This window comes from Myxocyprinus asiaticus, chromosome 29 (assembly GCF_019703515.2).
Source record: "Myxocyprinus asiaticus isolate MX2 ecotype Aquarium Trade chromosome 29, UBuf_Myxa_2, whole genome shotgun sequence".
NCBI lineage: Eukaryota > Metazoa > Chordata > Actinopteri > Cypriniformes > Catostomidae > Myxocyprinus > Myxocyprinus asiaticus.
The window spans coordinates 13,008,880-13,030,577 of NC_059372.1; the positions used below are offsets into that span (position 1 = coordinate 13,008,880).

Below are 21,698 nucleotides of genomic sequence, written 5' to 3' on the forward strand. Positions count from 1 at the left end.
CATTTACGAGAGAGGAAAAAACGTACTTTTAAGCGGCTCTTCAGCATAAAACCATTCTACGGTGCAGTTTTCAGAGTGCGTCACCCGGTGTCAATTTTCAACACATTCAAAATATATATAGGATATTAAAATGAATAAATGTCTATTTTTCCAACTGTTGTATTAGTATTTATTTATCAACCCTTATTTATTTTAGATACAGTTCCTATACATTGTTATTTACACAGGGCAAATATACTATTTATCAAAACTACTTTTATTACTTATCGTATTTTAATGGGGATATAATTTATTACAGCTGACAGTTAAGTGAGCAAACATGGTTTGAACATCAACCGTAACAAGATCAAATTGAAGTTCACTGCTTTTTGACACTTCTGTGTACAAATTTGAAGGCTGTTTATTGGATCAGTGAAAGTAAACATCATATTATGCGACTACGCATCACTTTACGGAGAGCTTACGACCTACTAGTTAAATCTTGCCTTAGGAACAGGTGGTGTAACCAAATTAAGTACTGACTTAGTTACTATCTAACTAGTAGTTACTAAGCCCTTAGTGTGAACTTTACATCCCAACTTAAGTGAGACCTTACGCACAGCTGGTGCATCCCTACCCAGAACTGCGACTGACTGAACCGCTATAGCTTCCCCAGGCAGCACACACACTGCGACACAGCCGGAGCTTCTTTTCTGAGTTTATGGACATGACATAAACACGCAAAGTTGAATGACGTAAGCCTGCGATTTCGCACCAAATCCGACAGCTCTAAATAAAAATAATTATTGAAGGCTTAACATAGTGAATCAGGGTAAGACAAGTACAGGGTTTTTAACACTTTTTTTATGTACTCACCTAATAATTAACTTTTGTTAATTGTAACCAAAATATATTGCACAGTGCTCCTTTAATTAAAGCTAAAGTGTGTAATTTCTGCACCACTAGTGCCACCAAATGGAACTGCAAAAATTTACGTTTTCAAGCAGCTTTCCATAATACTCCTGTAATATGCCATTAATCAAATAAGCAACACATAGTCCCCAAACTCACAACACTGCTTGAGGCGATTTTGCCATATTACTTATAGTTGTCTATGCATATTTAACTGAGATCGGAGAAAAGTATTTTAACACTGAAAAAGTTACACACTTAGCTTTTAATCATTTATTATTTTTATTATTCTACAATAGTACTTCACTTTTATGCGGCAATGCAAGGCAGTCCGTTTCAGTAAAACTTGATTTTCAGCCCTTTGGTTTGATTTCTATAGTAACTTGTTTAAATTCTATGAATGTGAACCTAAAGCATGTTTCGTTTACAGTGCTCGAAATGCTGACCATAAAAAGCTAACTATGCTCAGACCACCTAGCGGCTATCAGTCATTATGCTGGTTGCATATGGACCAGGTCTAGCTGGTAAGCCACGCTCCATTTGGTGGTAAAATGGAAGAACCAAACAACAAACAAAATCCGTTTTGTGAGAGTCATGGAAAATATCAATGAAAGAATCAAATTGCATCTACAGGCTCATTTGCTAAATGTACTGTATGTAGTTTTATTAACAAGGTTCGGGAGGAGCAAGTTCATTTAATCTAACCAATCACACAGCCAGAGTAAGGCTGCTTACTTCTACGTAGCACTGAGAGTTTCCGGCATCCCACCACCTCCCCATCTCCTCCTATCTCTTCCATCAATACTAATCAAGTCCGGAGGGTATTCGAGCTCGGGTCAAGTCTCAAGCCTCGAGCCCTTCACCCCGGACAGTGAGCCACACTTGTTTACACTATCCTTAATACAGGATTACATTAACTGTGAACTACTGAAATGATGGTTACCAGCAAATGTCTCCCAAATGTAAATCAGGGCTTTAAATGAACGAAAACAGATGAAAGAACTTGACTCAAAAATAAAGTCTATTCAAACACACAATCAACAAAGCCTTTACAGTGCAAATAGTTAAACCATTATAAAGTAAACTGTCTCCCACTCACTTGAACAAAACGCAGAGTCATTTTGGAATTTGGATCTGTAACTGTTGTTTTCCATTAGCAAGATTTTTTTCTCGGTTTTACTAGCTGGATCCACCCACTAAAAGCCCTTCAAGATTGTGACAGCACCAAAGAGGACATCCAACTCTCATTATGCATCCAAAACATTTGATATTTTCCTGGAACCTCTGACCTCACTGTCCAGCAATGCTCCATCATCTAATCATACGCCCTCTCATTACAAATGGACTCCAGCTAGAAAGCCTGCTAGAAATATCTTGTACAACAGTTAGCTATGGGGGAAATGAACAAAACAAACTTCTAAAAGCCATTGTGACCTCTTCAGGGTGTAACGAGATTCCCTTTGGCTTCCCAGCTTGGGCTGAGGTGCCAGGAATGAGAAATAGCTTTGTCCTTTCAAAAGTGGTTCACTATCTTTCTTTCCAGGTCATGCTAGTTATACTCTGAAATTTGCTTACCAAAAGTGGCTGGCCATAATTTATAATGATGAAGTACGTTTTTATCTGTAGAAATCACAAGATTATGGCAGTGACCATTGCCCAAAAGACCATTGACCGTGATGTTGCCAAGTACGACATGTTAATGGATTAATCTCTTTTGTTGGTCCTGTAACAACCTTTCAGTCAAACAAATATAGTCCCTACCCTATCCCTAACCTACCCCTAAAATAAAAAGGTATTGATAGATTGATAGGCATGTTGTTCATGCCTATAAAGCCCCAACACCAGCCCTAAGACTGGCCTTAACCCTAACCTCAACAATCTGATTGGTTGATTGAGATGTTGTTCCGGGACAAACAAAGATGCTGATCCAGGAACATGTTTTACTTGGCAAAATCACTGTAAACTGTGATGTCCAACCTTGTTAAATCACTTATCTTCACTGGAAACACTGTGTTGGTTGAAAGAGATGGGTAATGATGGTAAACTAGTCAACAAGTAGTCCAACCAGTCAATACGTAGTTGACTAGTTTGTCTATTATCTCTAGTGTGCTAACAAAATTACGGTAATCTCTCAAAATTTGCTTCTTTAATCTTATTTGTAGTACATTAACCTGAAAATCACAGAAACACATTACTATACCAAACTTTTTGCTAAATAATTTTTGCTAAATGATTTTTACGTGGCTCGTTGTACGTATCATTGCAGTCTCTTGGTAAAATGAACACTAGAGATGCTAAAACAACAATGACTTTTATTTCCTTTCACTCAAATCATGAGTAAAAGTGCAGATTAACAGCTCATAAACATCATAAATGCATGTTCGTCACACAATGCTATCTTATGACTTCAAAACACTTTTACTGTAGTGCATGACTTGCAAGGCGATACCTTTTAATGTTTGCATTACATAACCAACTACATTTTGATGCTTGTTCTAGGACATTCTAATTGTGCAGTAGCTCAACTGATAGAGCGTTGCACTTTTGAATCAAATGACTGGGGTAAGAGTCCTGAAAAGTGTCATATAAGCACCACAAAATGATATGCCGTGATACGAGTAAGCAGTCTCGTAATATAATTTTGCAAAAATGTCACCACAGTCATGTTATTTTCATGAGATCAGATTCTAAGAAACAAATCAGATTGGGGTTAAGTGAACCTGAAACCAGACTAACTGCAGTATACAGGGCTTCTAAGACTGATTAGTCAACCAGTGATTCATGAAAATATGTAGTTTTACACATGCCTAGTGGCTGATCAGCCAACCAGCCCAAAACCAGCATGGACCAGCATGGAAATTGATTCTGGTTAAAGTTAAGTCACTCTTTTCTGCACAGAAGGCATAACTGGCTATCCAAGCTTATGTATGCGGTTGTTTTTAAGCCTTTTGTGGAATATTAAATAGACTGATGTTCTCTGGATCCATCCCATTGCCCACCACCACAGGAAACAACATTTTTCATTTTTCTTACCACCCAGTTAACTGGCTGACTTATTGATTTAAAATTACCATTACAGAGAGCTCATACTGTTGTCTACACTTTATTGGCCTCTCTCAAGGCTTTATTTGATCAGAATAGCCTAGTTTATTTTAAGGGTACAATGGATCGGGATATGCAGCTTTGCATAATTTCTGCAGAACTGCAAAGATTTTCACCATGTTTTCATGAAGACTGGGCAAAAATTATACCTTGATATGTTTCAGCTTTTTGATGATATTCGATATACAGTTAAGTCTCGATATTTATGTATATGCTTTGAAATGGCTTCAGTCAAAAGGAACTAGCATGACCAAACGGCCAGAAATATATATATGTTTTAAATTCCCACATTGTTTTTTTTTTTCATAAATGAACACAACGAATATATTTAAATCGCTTTCTTTTATATGAACTAATATAACAATACGTAGCAATAAACAGCAATGATTACCCACATGTATTTTTACAAAAACATTTTAATACATGAAAAATTAGTCATTATGCAATCAAACTGATTCATTGTTTGGGCCAGTATGAACTCCTTCATGGAAAATAATCACACTTATAGTTTAAATAAGAGACACTATTAAAACATCCATGTTACACTCATTCTCACAAGGCGCAATACGGATCGAAAAACTATTCTAACATAAACTGCTCTTTAACATAACAGGCCAAATAAGCAGCATAACAAATTACCACAAATATAGCATGAATATTTGATCGCCCAGCCCTAGTTAGTTACCCATACCTTATGAATGGATATTTATGGTCCATTTTCTTTCTTTGTTCCCCTTCTTTATGGTTATATCTCTGGAGGGGTTCCTTAATCTCAAACCTGTGCTCCAAATCACAATAAATAATATTATGGAAAAACAATTAGGCCAAAGGCTGTTGTTGGGGTGGATATGGTTTCATCTATATGATTTTGAATATCCAGTCATCTCTGATCAATACTCTACAGGGAAGGATGCACAGATGGGAAGCCATTAAAATGTAATCCAGTACAATATCTTTTTTTTTCCTGTCCATGAAGAGCTCCCACATGGACTTGTTCTATCATTAACTTGAGCAGCTCCTTGGGGAGTCCAAAGAACTAAAATGAATACTAACAGCAAGCAAATGATATTCAATGTCATGATTTAATCACAAAGTCTTTCATTATGGATGTTTTCAATAGGAACTGAGATTAAAAGACAAGACAGAAAATCTTTCAGCCATCAGTCTGCTGAAAAAAAGGGGAACTCAACACTAGAAGGAAAACTGCTGGCAATCAAAATCACCAGCCAAGTGATCTACAGAGATAAGCGATAAATGCAATTATGCAAAAGAGCCAAGAGTGAGAAGCTGGTCCTGGTGTATTTTCGTTCATCAGTTAAATAATCAATTGTCTCAGTAGCGTACACAAAATCAGCTAAAATTTTAAAAAGAGGAAACAGAGCCACTCAACAATAATGCATTGTGCAATGTTTACCTGAAAGGGCGATTCGCATTTCGTGCTTTTACGAATATGTACGAATGTGTCAATGCGTATTGTTGTTGTGTAGCTGTGCTACTTTTGTGCTCCTTAATATCACCCGAGAACACTGAAAGGCTCATTAGCAATGCTAATTTGATTGTTTTGTTTTTTCCATTTCATTTTTTATGGGCACAATTCAGATCGTTGAAACCCAGCTTGCATCTGGCACGGAAGGTGACCTGTAACTTTTTAAAGTTTCTGTTGTTATGGCAGTCATAAATTCTGAAATGTTTGAGGAGAGGCTGGCGCACATGCTACATGGAAATAGACAGAGAGGTGCCATTATGTAGAATTAACCCTAAATGTAAATCAAAACAGGTTTGAATATATCCGAAAGAGACTCACATCAACATCAAAAATGGCTAATTGGCAGCAAAGTGCATATTCTGTCAGGTCTTAAAGTTTAAAGTAGCTTCCAAATGCTGATCTCAAATGCATGGTGCCTCAAAACGTTGCAAGAACATATTGCTGTATTGAATGATTAAAAGGATATAATGATTTGTTATATAACAAATAAAAATTATGTTATCATTTGCTTGTAATCATGGTGTTATTTTGAGTTGGATCTTTTAAAGATCTGAATGATTCGCTTATTAAGGGAATGGATCCGATTCTCAAGTTCAACTTAAAGTTACATTTCAGTCGGTTTCCCTAACAAAGCTATTGTAAGGCTTCAGAAAGCTTTGAATGCGGCGCAAGAGTAGTATGACAATTTTTAGTATATATACTGTATATACTGTCCCCATTTATTGTAATGGCCTGGAAAATGCATTCTGGCCCCACGGCAAAAAAAGAAGCAATATTTAGATCTGATACTGCATGAGGGTAGGCAAATAATGACAGAAATTTCCTTTTTTGGGTGAACTATTCCTTAAAGCTACCATTGGTGTGTACAAACAAACAGTTTTGAAAAGTGTCTAATAGAAGGCCAGTGAAAAGGATTACAATGTAAAACAGAGCACCAAGCCCCATTGACAGCCGTAAGGTGTGCCATAGAAAAACCTGTATGTAATTATTATTTGGCACTGCTGACATGTCCTTGATGGATTGCAACACACCGTCACAGATGGTAATCAAGCACCATCATGTACAGTGTCTCATTTACATATATGCATAGCTTTACCATGAGCAACGAGACAGGTGGGCAAGAAGAAAGACGTCAAAAGCAGTTAAACTGTCTGTCTGTCAGAGACAAAGCCTGTCTGTCCAACTGCCCGCATCTTTACTCGTATTTCCCACTCTATTCGACTTTCTGTCTGTCTCTGCGTGCATCTCCCCTGAAGCATTCTGAATTATGATAGTGTGCTTTGTGATTGGAAAACAACATTAATTGCTTGTAAGCAGAGCGCGGAGGCGGAGGGATTTTTGATTATGCGCTGATTGTGATGGGGTATAAATGAATAACACAAGGTGAGTGAGGGTGAATTATTCATAAGCTGGAAGCTCCTTGCCGGTGGAGGACCCTCGGAGCGTTATCTTTTCATCCAATTCAGTCAGCCGTGCCGCCATCATTACCAAGGCAGGTTGCTCCAGGCCTGCTATAATAATGGCAGCAGTTATTATCGTTAATGCCAATGTCAGTTATTCGTCGACGGAGTCTACCACTGTGGCCACTTCTGCTATCAAGTTCTGTATGAGGACATGAGCATATGGTTGACACTAATCACAATGCACTGTAAAGGCAATTGTTTTGACTAGATTATGCTGAAGACTGTTGAAGACCATGTAAGGCCTCAATCATATTCTATGCAAAGTATGTGAACACAAACATTTCTAGCCACGCAAGTTTGAATTTACACATCGTTGCATTCCGAAAAATGTCATAACTAGTATACGATTGCAAATACTTCAGACTGCTTTCCTCCTACCCCACAATGATTTTAGACTTGAGTATTAGCGTCATCTGAAGTTTCAGTTTATTAACAATTAAATTGCAAGACTCTGTCTAATTTCTTCCTGATCATGTAATCTCATCTGGGTAGCCACAATGACAGGGCGATACACCTCAAGTCAAATAAAACAAGCATTCATCTCATCAGTGTGTACTGTACATTATTTTAAATATATTTGTCAAAAGTTATATTCATTTCTGTAGGTAAATAACTAAAATAATTAGTGCACCTTTAAGATTACCTATATATTCTTGAAAAGAAAAAGTAAAACAAGAGTTGAATAGAGTCATAAAATGCTTATGAGAGCAGGATATTATATAAGTAGATCTCTCATACTGTGATATGTATTCTGATAGTGATAACAGTTCAGCATATGATAAATTGGAAAAATGAGCCTTACTGCCTAGTATAAATTTTAGAGCTTTGATTTATTTGCTACAGAATGTTTGATAGGGTCAAATATTGCTGTTATAGACTGAAGCAAATATTACGTTTTCTCGTTTGGGGCATTTAATAAAGGTTGGCGGTGAAACATAATAATTCATAACGCACCAGTGTTATGACAAAATACTTCAAATGAGATGTCACAGCACAGGAACTGCAAGACGATAACTGCATCACTAATACTTTATCATAATATATCATAATACAACATGAAAAGAAAAGTCGGCATACTTTCTGCATGCTATCTCGATTCTTATCTGCCACCATCCTTTCATCTTCCTTTCTTCTATAATCACCAGTTCCATTCTTATGTTCTTTTATTACTCTCCCAATTCTCCATATCTGACTCGCTCCATCAGCCAAAATGTATTTTCTCTTGTATGGCAGAGTCGAATCACCCAAGAACATGCTGCACATATAATAGGAGGAGGATTTGGGTTGTTCTCTGGGAATAATCCTGTCATTCTGTGTTAGAGCATTGTGTTCAGTGAAAAACTGCCGGCTTGGCTATTTCCTATGAGGGCCTAAGAGGAGAACACAGCTGAGAGTGCTGTCAATTAGCAAGTAAGAAATGCGTCAGCATGCTAGCTTCTCTGTGGCTGTCCACATTGTTCTGACACTAGAATAAAGGTCCCACGAGAACTTGGGCGACAAAGATATGATAACTTTAAGAGTTCAAATCAATTATCACTTTAGAAAAGACACATATGAGGCAATATAGTGACAGGGCGTTAATCCCAGGGACTGAGCAAATGATGTGGCCAGTTAATCCAACTGGGGAGCAGAGGTTTCCCTGTTAAACAGAGGCTAGCTTCTGAGGGCCTGCTTCCAAGCATATAAACATGACATTCCCACCTGTAATGCACCAATGATCTAGAAATAACATGCATTCTAGTTGTTACTTGATTGATTGCTTCTACATCCATCTACAATAAGATGTGAGGTATGAGGAATTATTAATTTGCATATCCTGACTAGAATCAACAAAACACTTTACATCTTGCTTTTTAACAATAATTTTTTTTTTTAATAAAATGTAAGGTTAAACCTACCGAGTTGATGCAGTTCAATTCCTTGTTGAGGAGCCAGGGTAGAGACAGTTTGCCCTCGCCACGGTAGCAGGATTGGATCCTTTCCTTAATCTTTTCCTTGATTTTACGCAGTGTGAACAGGCAAAGGGCTGATTCTTTCGGTGGCTTAGCCCGGTTCTTTTGGCCCTGAGCAAAAATGGTGAACAGCACCTCCTCTTGTTCAGAGATACCCAACGATCTTGCTAGCTTGACACCAGGCCGACTGAGGTAGGCATCTTGGACCAGTCTGTATTCCACCCCATCCTTGGTACAGCCAATGGGAAACTCCACGTAGGAGTAAAACTTGGGGTCATCCACGCAGAGACGGACAATCTTGGAGGTGAAGAACTGTTCACCGCTGGCATCCGGCGAGGTAAGTTGGGTGTCCAGTTGGAGGGTTAGATAGTAGATGAACTGCTCGCTGCTGAAGCCATAGACGTAGTAGATGTCAAAAGTAGGGAACTTTGAAAGCGTGTCTGATGGAATCTTGAGCTGCGAAGAGACAAACTCGTCCTGGTAGACAAAGCTGAACATATCAGCGTTCTCCTCATTGGCCATCAGCTTACGACTGGAGAGAGTTGGGAAGTACTCTGATTTGCCCTCAATGGGCGTACCTACAAATAATTTACCACTGTCTTCACCTTGGGTTCCACTAATAACCACGCCTGACATAGTGCCTGCCTCGGACACGCTCGAAAGGTAGTGCTCTTTGCGGTGATGTGGCTCGCCCAGTTTGAAGAGGTCATCCAATCGAAGGAACTGGCATATACCCTGTGAGGTGCTTCCGCATGCAATGAGTCTATTCTGCCCTGAATCCAGCAGCAACAACTTGTTGACGTTGCTAGTCTGTGACAGCTCGTGAGGACAGGACTGAACGCCAGGTGGTGGGTAACATCTTTCATTATCCACCACAGGACCCGTAACATGGCTTCGAAGCTTGGTCAGGTTGCTAGAAAACTTGTAGATCCAATTGACAGCACCGACATAGACTTCACCCGTTTTGTTATGGACAACCAGGTGCGTAAGCCCTCCCTCTGGTGGGGTGAAGGTTCGGAAGGAAGAGAGGTTGAACTCAAGCCCCCCATGACGAGGAAGGAGAGAGAGGAAGAAGAGGAGGAGGAAGGCCTTGCAAAGAGAGGCGGGAAGCGGCCTCCTCCCATTTGGCAGCATTTTTTATATCTTTTGAAGAGGAAGCAGTAGGCCAGGTTATCTTCACCTTTCTGATCCGAGGCCAGGATACAACCTGGACAGCGTCTGTTAGTCTGTGATGAGGAGAGCGGCTTATTGACCCAGTATCCTCTCGGCTCTCTCTCTCTTGGCAAAGAGCTGTCGTCTACACCATCATCTGCAGCTCCATGGCTGCTAGCCCTGCAAGGGTGAGAAAAAAACATCATGAGTGTTGACGAAAAACAGAATAGAACATTGTGTATCGATTCGACTGGGTTTTTAAGAGTTCTGGCTGCCAAAGAGAAAAACAACTCATAATACATAAACATAAATATCTTATAGTGGAGACTTGGGTAAAATCCTATACAACATTTAATGAGTGTGTCAAGCTAGCAGAGAGCAGTGCACACTGCAAACTCCACACTGAGAACTCGTCTGATAGAGCTGCTGTGCCCTTAAATATTTCACGTAGTCTGTGCCAACTCAGCTAGCACAAAAACGAAAGAGTAAGAGCAAGACTGAGGGAGTAGAGGAAGTAAGGAATGAGTGAGTGACGCAATAACAGCGTAGACTAGTTTACCAATTCACCTTGAGGTGCACTGGTAAACATCAGCAATAAACGTTCGCATTTCCTCATGCTTGCACGGCGAAGCCATTTAAGTTGATCCCGCATAAAACAAAAGCACTTTCTTTGAACCACAGGAAAGCAATCAGGTTTTAAAATACCACAGTACCGATAACATGCCCTCTTGACTCTACCACAGGGCAGCGGAAGAAGAGACGATCCATCAAATTTTTTCTAATTGAATGTCTAATGACATTCATGTGATCATGGACGATGTAGAGGAGCTTTGGGTGTCCAGTGATACCCTCTGTGCAAAGCCACTTAAACAAGGGCAATCTCAGGCCGCTCATTAAGTCAGCAGCGGAGACTGTTGCTCTGACCTTCTCCAGTGTTCAAAACAGAAGCATCATTGTATCTCAGATGACATTTATCTCACTTTACAAGACTATTGAGTGAGGAGATCGCATCTGGGTCTCATTCACCACTCAATGCTGTGAGCCACACTGTGGGCTGACTGTCATGAGTAAGACTACGAAACAACTACGTAAGCGAGCAGATACACATACATACTGGTGAAAAATACATAGGCTTCACACACACCAAACACACAGGTAGGCTATCTCTTTTATGAATTTAATTCACAACCTCGCATTGCTAGTGCCACTCTCTACCAGTTGAGCATATATAAATAACTTCTGACTGATACATCTAAGGCAGTTTGTAATAGCATAAAGACACTTAAAATATGTTCTCAAATCTAGGAGTAAGACTTGTAAAAAAAAAAGTCAGTGATGTGGCATGCTTGATTGTAGACAGGTTATGTAGAAACCATGATTTGGAAAAGGGGTAACAGAAAACAAATATTTCATATTTTCAGCTATTTGGGGCTTACACAGTATCTATCATCATATTTGCTGTGCAATGTTGATTGGGGCCTAAATTTTCCTCCTCCATATTGATCATAACAGCTGAGCTCTTCTCAGCTAAACTGACTCACAGTCAGCACTCCGATATTATTATTATTACTATTTATTTATTTATTTATTTTGGCTCAGTGATAGAGGAGCACTGTCAAAGCAATTCCCTGCTAGAAAGAAACATACAAAAATTGCCTATAAATGATCAAGCAACTAACTAAAAGACCTCCAAAGCATACTTCAAATTACATTTTGAGCTATGCAGAACCTGACCCATAACAGGACTATAAAAACAAATCTGTCAAGAGTTTTGACTTATCTGGGCCAAATATATGCTAATGAGAAAGCAGAATTTGTTTTAAATGCACATTCAAGGGACCACTTACTGTTTTGGCTCAAAAAATGAAATCCCCTCTTAAAAAAAAAAGAAAAAAAGAAGCAATTAAAAGAAATTGAAACTACAGCAAAATAAGTGTGCTGCAATTCCCAATACAGCACAGCAATGCTATTTTCATGGAATAGAGCAATTATGAGGTCCCACCCACTTGCTTCAAACATCTAAATGCATAGGTCCACACCAAGGATAAAGGTGAAATTGAATGAATCAATTAGAGGAGGTATGGGAGTTGCATGGAACCTTCAGGACAGCAAAACCTGCCTGGCTTGGAAAATGGCTTGCGGGACCAAGGCATCCACAGTGATTTATTGCTTGTGGCACCTAAATTACCACACAACACATGAAAATGTATACACAGCGCCTCTTTAACATGGAGGTCACATCTCTGAGCATTGTGGGGTAGGAGGAAAGCAGGCCTCAGTGATAGCCACAACTAAACCACCCAGAGAGACTCTGCAGGATCTGCTTTTTATTACAGGCACGCAGAGCAGACACACATGCATTAATACATGGGGGCCTTAATCCACTAACAAACAAACACAGACCCCCACTTCTTTTTCCCTTTCTTTCTTTCTTTCTTTCTTTCTTTCTTTCCTTCCTTCTTTTACTTCTTTCTTTCTTTTTTAATTATTTCCTTCTTTCTATCATTTTCTTTCCTTCTCTCAACACTTCTTTCTTTTCTTCTTTAATTCCTTCTTTCTCTCTTTCTGCCCTTCTTTTTTCCATCTTTCATTATTTCCTTCTTTCCTTTATTGTTTTTTTCTTTCTTTTCTTTTTTCTATCCTTCATTCTTTCCTTCAACACTTCCTTTCTCTCCTTTTTTTATTATTTATTTTTTCTTCCCTTTTTTCCGTTTTTCTTCTCTCTACAAACAATACCTGCCATAACTACTATAAAGCATTCAAACATGAAAACAGATTCTGATTTCTATTATAAATGTAAATCCATTGTAAAAACAACTTATGTATTAAAATGAAGATGTTATATTAAGGTTATAAAATTCATTCAAAAATAGTGCACAGGAATACAAATAATCACTGTTAATAGTAATAATAATAATTCCTTACATTTATATAGTGCATTTCTAGGCACTCAAAGCACTTTACATAGTATGGGGGAACCTCCTCAACCACCACCAGTGTGCAGCATCCACCTGGATGATGCGACAGCAGCCATAGTGCGCCAGAATGCCCACCACACACTAGCTATTGGTGGAGAGTAGAGTAGAGTGATGTAGCCAATTCAGGGATGGAGATTATTAGGGGGCCATGATAGATAAGGGCCAATGGGGGGAATTTCGCTAAGACACCAGGGTTATACCCCTACTCTTTACGAGAAGTGCCCTGGGATTTTTAATGACCACAGAGAGTCAGGATCTCGAGTTAACATCTCATCCAAAAGACGGGTGTTATGCTAAGCAAGGCCGTTGTCAAAATTCGACAAAGTCTTGAAATGACATCTCATCTCATTCTGCTGAAATTATGATTTAACAGTGCACATTTATTTCTGTAGTGGTGGCTAATCCTCAGTGTGAATGGTGTGATGCTAAATCACAGATGAAAGTGTTATAGGCATGGCGATTTAAAGAGACGTAGCAGGCCAAAATACCACTCGCCATGGAAATAACTCCATGCCATAGAGAAGAGGTGAAATAGAGCTGACGGTAAGGGTCATATAAAGAGGGTACTGGGGGGTCTGTGGAAACTTTTATGAAATTTTAATGTAAAGGAAAAAAGGTAAAAAATTTTTTTTTAAAAAAGTACATATACAAAAGTAAATAATTTCCAGATAATCTTTTAATAATTTATTTTGAATTCAGTACAATGACAATATCATGCTTACTATTTTTCTCACACAGTATAAATTGGTCTTTATACATGAAAACATATAGATGCCTTTATATTTTGGGAAGGGGGTCATCATATTTGGGGACCCTTGGCAGGGCCATAGCTAATGAGATGAAAGGCTGTAACAATTCTAGGGGCCCACAGGTCCAGGGGGGCCCCACAACAAATTTTAAACTGTATTTTTTAATATGAAAGTGGCCCAGGCCAGTGTACATTCATGGGGCCCAGAATTCCTTGCTAGGGCCCTGGTCCTTGGCATCGAAAAAAGTGGGAAAATCCCTGATTTAAAGGGCTGCAGTTTCTGCATTTCCTTAGCTTAGCCCAAGTACAAATTTTGGAGTGTCCAAAACGTAACCAGTCCAGTTAAAGAGGGGAATTGGCATTTCAGGTCGGGACTTGATTTTATCCATTGGGATTTCATTGGTTTGTTGCATGTTAGCAGAGATGCACCTGTTAATATTGGGCTGTTGTTGAGGTCGCTGTGTGATGTTATTGGTGGTTGTTTAGGGGGCGATGATGGGGGGGGCAGCTGTCATGGTGTCAGTGGGTTACACGTTAAGGAGTGATGCTATAAATGGAGGGCATTGTGTTCGGATTTTGGCATATGCAAAGTGCAACAGGCCCTCTGCACAATCACCTCCTCAGTGTGCTGTACTCCTGCAGACACCGGGCCCTCCCCACAGCACAGCCATTAGTCAAACCCAAACAAAACCCACCCTCAACACAAGAGAGTGTGCTGTAGAGTTTAAAGCCCTAAATTGAGGCAGATTGCAGGTTTCTATGGCCATTTACAAAAGTCGTACTTGTCCATGAAAAAGTTGCCAGCAACAATTCTAGGGTGTTGTGGTTAGTTGCCAAGCCGTTGCTAGGTATTTTCTAGTAGGGCTAAGCATTATAGACAATAAAAAAATAAAAAATAAAAAAATAAAAAAAAAGATAACCCCAGGTCTCTGTTCCAGGCACCAGATGATATTGCTAAATTCCTACAATGTTAGCATTTGTGTTTTTTTGCCTGATTCTCGTCCACCAAATTGTAAGTACGATCGCTTAGAAAAGTCATTGCAAATTTCTCCTCAATAAGCCACATGATTTTATGTATCATACAGTCAATGTTTAATACATACTGTAAAGGTTTTGTTGAAATCCCTAACACAAAGTATGAGCAATAGTAATAGTGAACAACACTAATTACAAATACAATGCACAGTGCAAGTGAAAATGGTAGTCTTTCATATCGCAAGATCTGTTCCAAGATTAGCTGTTTTCTTGTTTGTACTGAGACTACTGCAATGCAGACTAATCTTAAATCAGAGCAGAAGGAATCTGAGCTCATAAGGTCACAATGGGCATAAATTATGAGCTACTGAGGAAGACAAGACACTCCAAGGGAAAAACCATCAAGCCTAATCACTGACACTTTCACATGACTGTAAATGTTGCAGCCGCAGCACTTTGGATGGATGCAGTCATGTCAACCCCACCCCTGACAATAGAACTGTGACCAGTCTTACGCAAACTCACAGGACACTAAAAGGCAGTTAGTCATGGCAGATTAACACATACCTCAATGATGCTAATATTAATGTAAGAAACCATATAGTCGGTATGACTGTAGTCAAGTCATCCAAATTAAACCATATACACAAATACGCTCTCAAACAACAACACAAGCAACTACTTTATTCATACTTTGACCAATGATCGCTTGGTCGAAATGATTACTAAGATTGGACTAAATAAATTTCAGACAAATTTCAGAGCAAGTTTATAAATGTTAACAATAAAGCAATAGTAAAACTATTTTCATTTTAAAATATGATTAACATTTTAAAAAACCTTTGTCCACTAAATCAAAGTCATGTAGTGTAAACATATAGGTAACATGTAGCCATTTTGTTTATTATAAAAAAAATAAAAAAATAAAAAAACATAAAACAGGGAGGAAAAATCATTATTTTGTCATTTCATTAAATATCAATATTTTGACATTTTTATGAAAGACACATTTTGTTCAGGTCATGTGGTGTAATCCTGATTCTGGACTCAAAAATGTATGCCAATATTTTGAACCTCCAAAAATCACACAGGTCATCATAAAAGTAATCCATATGACTCCAGTGGTTAAATCAATGTCTTCAGAAGCAATATAATAGCTGTGGGTGAGAATCATCAATATGGGTGGCCATCACTGAGGCCTGCTTTACTCCAACCCCACAATGCTCAGAGATGTGACCTCCATGTTAAAGAGGCGCTGTGTATAAATTTGCTTAAGTATGAGGTGTCGTTTTCATGGGTTGTGCGGTAATTTATGTGCCACAAAGATCAAAACTGTAGTCAATTTTTACAATAAATTCTCCTCCCTGTTCAGTCTATCTCTACTTTAACTTTCACTTTCACATTCCTCTTGTGTTTTTGGTGATTCACATTCTTTATGCATTTATGCAAAAAAACTTCTAGCAAAAATTTACTTTTTTGATATTTTTTCTCTTTCTCACTGTGGCAGCAGTGGCGTGGTCGAGCGCCCGTCCGGAGAGAGAGAAAGCGGTAAGGGCACTTACACCTGAGCTAAATTATGTCTAACACCTGTCTCTAATTCCAGTGAGCTTGGGGAGAGCGGCATATAAACAGCCACGCCACCGCCAGAAGAGAGAGAGAGAGTCTGGCACGAGAGTCTCACGGTGAAGCTACTGAGTTCGTGATGCTAAAGAGTTGTGATAAAGACTTTGTGATGATTAAGAGGCTGTGACTAGGAGCCTGTGATGCTAAAGAGTTTGTGAAGCTAAAGAAGTTACTGTGCAAGTTGTGACTGTGTTACCCCTACGTTTGTGGTTAAAAGCTCACCTGAGACCTGAACCTTCCTGTCCCAGTGACCTCCTTCCCTCACACTCACCAACACCTATCATATCACTTCTGAAGATATGGATTTAACCACCGGAGTCTTATGAATTACTTTTATGCTGCCTTTATGTGCTTTTTGGAATGTAAACATTTTGGTACTCATTCACTTGCATTGTAAGGACCTAGAGAGCTGAAATATTCTTCTAAAAATCTTAATTTGTGTTCTGCAGAAGAAAGAAAGGCATGCACATCTGGGAGAAAGAAAGTCATGCACATCTGGGATGGCATGAGGATGAGTAAATGATGAGAGAATTTTCATTTTTGAGTGAACTATCCCTTTAATGTTCACGCCAACCATCAGAATGGGGAAAAAATGTGATCTCAGTGATTTCGACCGTGGCATGATTGTTGGTGCCAAATGGGCTTGTTTGAGTATTTCTGTAACTGCTGATCTCCTGGGATTTTCACGCACAACAGTCTCTAGAGTTTACTCAGAAAGGTGCCAAAAACAAAAAACATCCAGTGAGTGGCAGTTCTGCGGATGGAAACGCCTTGACGTGAGAGGTCAACGGAGAATGGCCAGACTGGTTCAAGCTGACAGAAAGGCTATGGTAACTCAGATAAGCACTCTGTACAATTGTAGTGAGCAGAATAGACAGAATGCACAACATGTCAAACCTTGAGGCGGATGAGATACAACAGCAGTAGACCATGTTGGGTACTTTATTAGAACCATAGTGTTCCTAACAAAGTGCTCAGTGAGTGTATACACACACACACACACACACACACATACACACACAAACACACACACATCTGCATATACCAATATTAATTTTCTATCTATCTATCTATATATCTATCTATCTATATATATATATATATATTAGTGCCCGACCGATATATCGGTTTGCCAATATTGTCGGCCGATATTAGCCTTTCACCAATACATCGGTATCGGTGTATATTTTACCAATATGCGCAGATATGAAAACTTTTTTCAGAACATTTAATGCAGAAAACAATGCTTTAGAATTGGTGTCATTACGTAGTTTGTCCAGCAGAGCGCGCTCCGACTCCACTGTTTACAGAGCTGACGCTGAACTGACGGTGGCTCTGCAGACAGGGCAGATTTTGGCGGTGCGGAGTTGAGCGGTCTCTTTCGGTAAGCTGCTAACTAGTTTGTGAAATACATACTGGAAAGTTATTAAAAAATGACCCCATCATTTTCCCTTTTCAATATAACTAATATAAAACTAACCCTGTCCCTGACAACCATGTCACTCATGTCTGTCTGCTGTTAGCCAGCTATAGTTTGTCAGTGCAGTCAGTAATGTAGCAGATTGAAAGGTAAGCATCAGAGCATCTTTTTGCAGCTCAGCAGACAACAGTGCAGCGGTGGACTGTTGATTTCTGTTGAGTGTTGATTTCACGCTACGTTGTTACCTAGTTGGTGAGATGCAATGTTGGTCCATCTTTTACATTCCGTGACAACGAGCTTATAGCTAACTAGCTAACCACGTAGCTACTTTCATTGCTTGTCAGCTGAGTGGAAGCTAATTTGTAAACATGTATTCACCAAACTGTTTTGTTCAGGATTCAGAGTTTGGTACCCCCTCCAACCGAACAATTCCAGTCGTGTCATTTATAAAATGTAATATTTAAAAGTCTGGTTCCCTATCTGTCACTCACTCGACGTTGGTGTCGATGTAGTGACACTAGGGGTCACTCTTGGGAGCCCGAGACACCTCTGGTCTTTGATAAAAGGCCAATGAAAATTGGCGAGTGGTATTTGCATGCCACTCCCCCGAACATACGGGTATAAAAGGAGCTGGTATGCAACCACTCATTCAGATTTTCTCTTCGGAGCCGAACGGTCATGCTCATTGAGCTGAATACTACTGTTCATTCACCTGCTGGATCTGACGGCGCATTTCAGCGGCTTCTCCCTCCTCTGCACTGGTGCACTGCAGAGAACGCCCCTGGGCGCTTCGGCAGAAAAACTAGAGAGTATATTTTCTGAAAGAGCATTTTTCCCCTCTAAAAGAGTATATATTTCTCTAAAAGAGCGCACACACGGAACGTCTTTTTAAAGACGCGTCTTTTTAAAGATGCTTTTCCGATTGTGTGTTATTCCTGGTTGTGCTCGTTATCTCTCGCCTTCTAACGGTCACGATCACTGTCTTTCGTGTCTGGGCACTGCTCACGCGGAGACAGCGTTCGTGGATGGTCACATTCTCATTGCGAGAATGTGTCCATGGCAACGTTGCGGTCGCGGCTCGCCTTCGTAAGGAAGCGAGCCACCCCAGAGGCTCCCGCCTCGGTCCTTTTACCCACGGGTTTGAGGCCAGCGCGGCTAGCACTGGGGGCGATTTGGGGACCCCAATGGGACCGCCTCCGCCGGGTATCCCCCCGCGGAACTCCCATCCCCCAGCACGCTCGTCTGCCCCGATCGGGCTTCCGGGTGAGTCCGCCGGCTCGTCTCACGGCGAGTTCGACCTCTTATTCGGAGCCCGCGAAAGTGATGAGCTCTCGAGCGCAGCATCGGAGAGCGGGCTCGTCCAGTCGGAAGCCTCAGCTGGGCTCCTCCCTTCGGGGTCGATCGCCCAGTCACAGGCTGACGCGGAGATGACGACATGCTTTCCCGGACAGCCGCGAGCGTCGGTTAGAGTGGATTTCACCGCTCTTCCCTGAACCCTCGCGGCTCTGTGATTGGTTCCTGGGCTCGCGGCGCCGCTCAAAGCCACGCCCCGCCCCGTTCCTTTCTTCCCGGAAGTGCATGAAGAGCTGACAAGATCGCGGGAGGCACCTTTTACTGCCCGGTCCCGATCTTTTCAGCTTCCCCGCTCTCACTACCCTCGATGGTGGGGCGGCCAAGGGTTATTCGGCAATCCCCCGGTGGATAAAGGCGCTCGCGGTGCACCTATGCCCGCAGAGCGCCGCCACCTGGCGTGGGTGCCCAAAGCCCCGTCCAAGGCCTGTAGGTTTACGTCGTCTCTGACGGTCGAAGCCTACGGCGCTGCTGGACAAGCCGCCTCCGCCCTGCACGCCATGGCTCTCCTGCAAGTCTGCCAAGGCGCTAAAGGAACTGCACGAGGGTAGTTCCGCCCCGGGATTGATGCAGGAACTGCGCTCGACGACCGACCTCGCTCTCCGAGCGACGGAGGTCACGGCACGGTCTCCCGGGCGGACGATGGCCACACTAGTGGTCCAGGAGCGCCACCTTTGGCTCAACCTGGTCAAGATGGGTGAGGCCAACAGGACACGATCCCTTGCTGCCCCCATTTTCCAGGAGGGCCTATTCGGCGACACTGTCGAGGACTTTGCCCAGCAGTTCTCGATGGTAGAGCAGTAGATGGGTGCTAGCCGGCTTGTCCTGCCCCGGCGTGGCTCAAGATCCCCCCATCTACTCATCGCCGAGGGCGTCCCCCTGCGGTGACTGCACCGGCTCCGCCGCAGCCCGCCCCTCCGGCCCGGCCCCGGCGTGGAGCCCACCGCAGGAAGCCGACGCCACCCGTCTCACAGCCGGCACCGTAGAACCCACGGAGGTCTTCGAAGCGCCCCTGAGACGGGCGACCCAGGGACAACGAAACCCGCTGCTCTGGAGCTGGTAAGCAGATCTTCTTTTTGTTACCTTTTGCATTTAATTGCGCTGCATGCCCAAGTGGCTGCAGTACTCAAGAGCTCCGCAAGAGTGGTTTCCTTGTTCCCTGGGTCACATATTCGGTGTGTACGGCTGGCATCACGACCACCGTCCACCACTCCATTTGGCAGGTTGGCGCTCCAGCGGCGGTCTCCCGCCCTGAGCGCCCAGCTGTGGCACAAATCTGCCCCCGATGTGACAGTCTCCACGGGTCATGAGGACAGGCCTCTTCCTCCCCCGTCCCAGGCTGTTCCGGGGGTGGTCACAAGGAGCCAGGTAAGTGCTTCGATGTCCTCTGACTCAGCACGGCCACGATGGGGTGTGGCACCTCAGGCTCCGCCCCGCCGCGAGGCCCCACCCGCCGGTACATCCGATGACGTTGTCCCTTTGGTCCCCCTTGCGCGGAACTCGGGTGCATGGCTTGCGCTTTCCAGTCCGTCGCGAGGGCTGGTCCGGACCGTCCGACTCGGCTGCACGATTCACTTCGCTGGGCATCCGCCCAGGTCCAGCGGTGTCCACTTCACCTTGGTGAAAGATGGAAACGCTGCTACCTTGCGCGGAGATCGCTACCCTCCTACGGAAGGACGCGATAGAACCTGTCCCTCCAGCCGAGATGAAGAGGGGGTTTTACAGCCCCTACTTCATTGTACCGAAAAAAGGCGGTGGGTTGCGGCCAATCTTGGACCTGCGAGTACTGAACCGGGCCTTACACAGACTCCCGTTCAAGATGCTGACGCAAAGACGCATTCTAGCGAGCGTCCGGCATCAAGATTGGTTCGCGGCGGTAGACCCGAAGGATGCGTACTTTCACGTCTCGATCCTTCCTCGACACAGACCCTTCCTGCGGTTTGCGTTTGAGGGTCAGGCGTATCGGTACAAGTCCTCCCTTTCGGCCTGTCCCTGTCTCCTCGCGTCTTTACGAAGATCGCAGAGGCTGCCCTTGCCCCGTTAAGGGAGGTGGGCATTCGCATTCTCAACTATCTCGACGACTGGCTAATCCTAGCTCAATCTCGAGACGGGTTATGCGCACACAGGGACCTGGTGCTCTCACACCTCAGCCGACTAGGGCTTCGGGTCAGCTGGGAAAAGAGCAAGCTCCTCCCGGTTCAGAGCATCTCTTTTCTCGGTTTGGAGTTGGACTCAGTCTCCTTGACGGCGCACCTTATGAACGAGCGCGCCCAGTCGGTGCTGGCCTGTTTGAAGGCGTTCAAACAGAAAACAGCGGTTCCACTGAAACATTTTCAGAGGCTCCTGGGGCATATGGCGTCCTCGGCGGTGGCCACCCCGCTCGGGTTGATGCATATGAGGCCGCTTCAGCACTGGCTCCAGACTCGAGTCCCGAGACGGGCATGGCGCCACGGGACACACCGCGTGGCCATTACACCGGTCTGTCACCGTCTTTTCAGCCCTTGGACCGACCTCTCGTTTCTACGAGCAGGTGTTCCTCTAGAACTGGTCTCCAGGCG

The 21,698-nt window shown here is 42.4% G+C and overlaps 1 protein-coding gene across 1 annotated transcript in view; it reads right to left on the reverse strand.

Annotated features, from left to right (window-relative positions):
* The window catches only part of LOC127419896 (plexin-A1-like), a 289,863-nt gene that overhangs the window by 238,020 nt on the left and 30,145 nt on the right, over window positions 1-21,698 (reverse strand). The window contains exon 2 of the mRNA XM_051661705.1: window positions 8,841-10,226. Coding sequence (XP_051517665.1) covers window positions 8,841-10,028 — 1,188 coding nt within the window. The 5' untranslated portion in view covers window positions 10,029-10,226. The remainder of the gene's footprint in view (window positions 1-8,840; window positions 10,227-21,698) is intronic.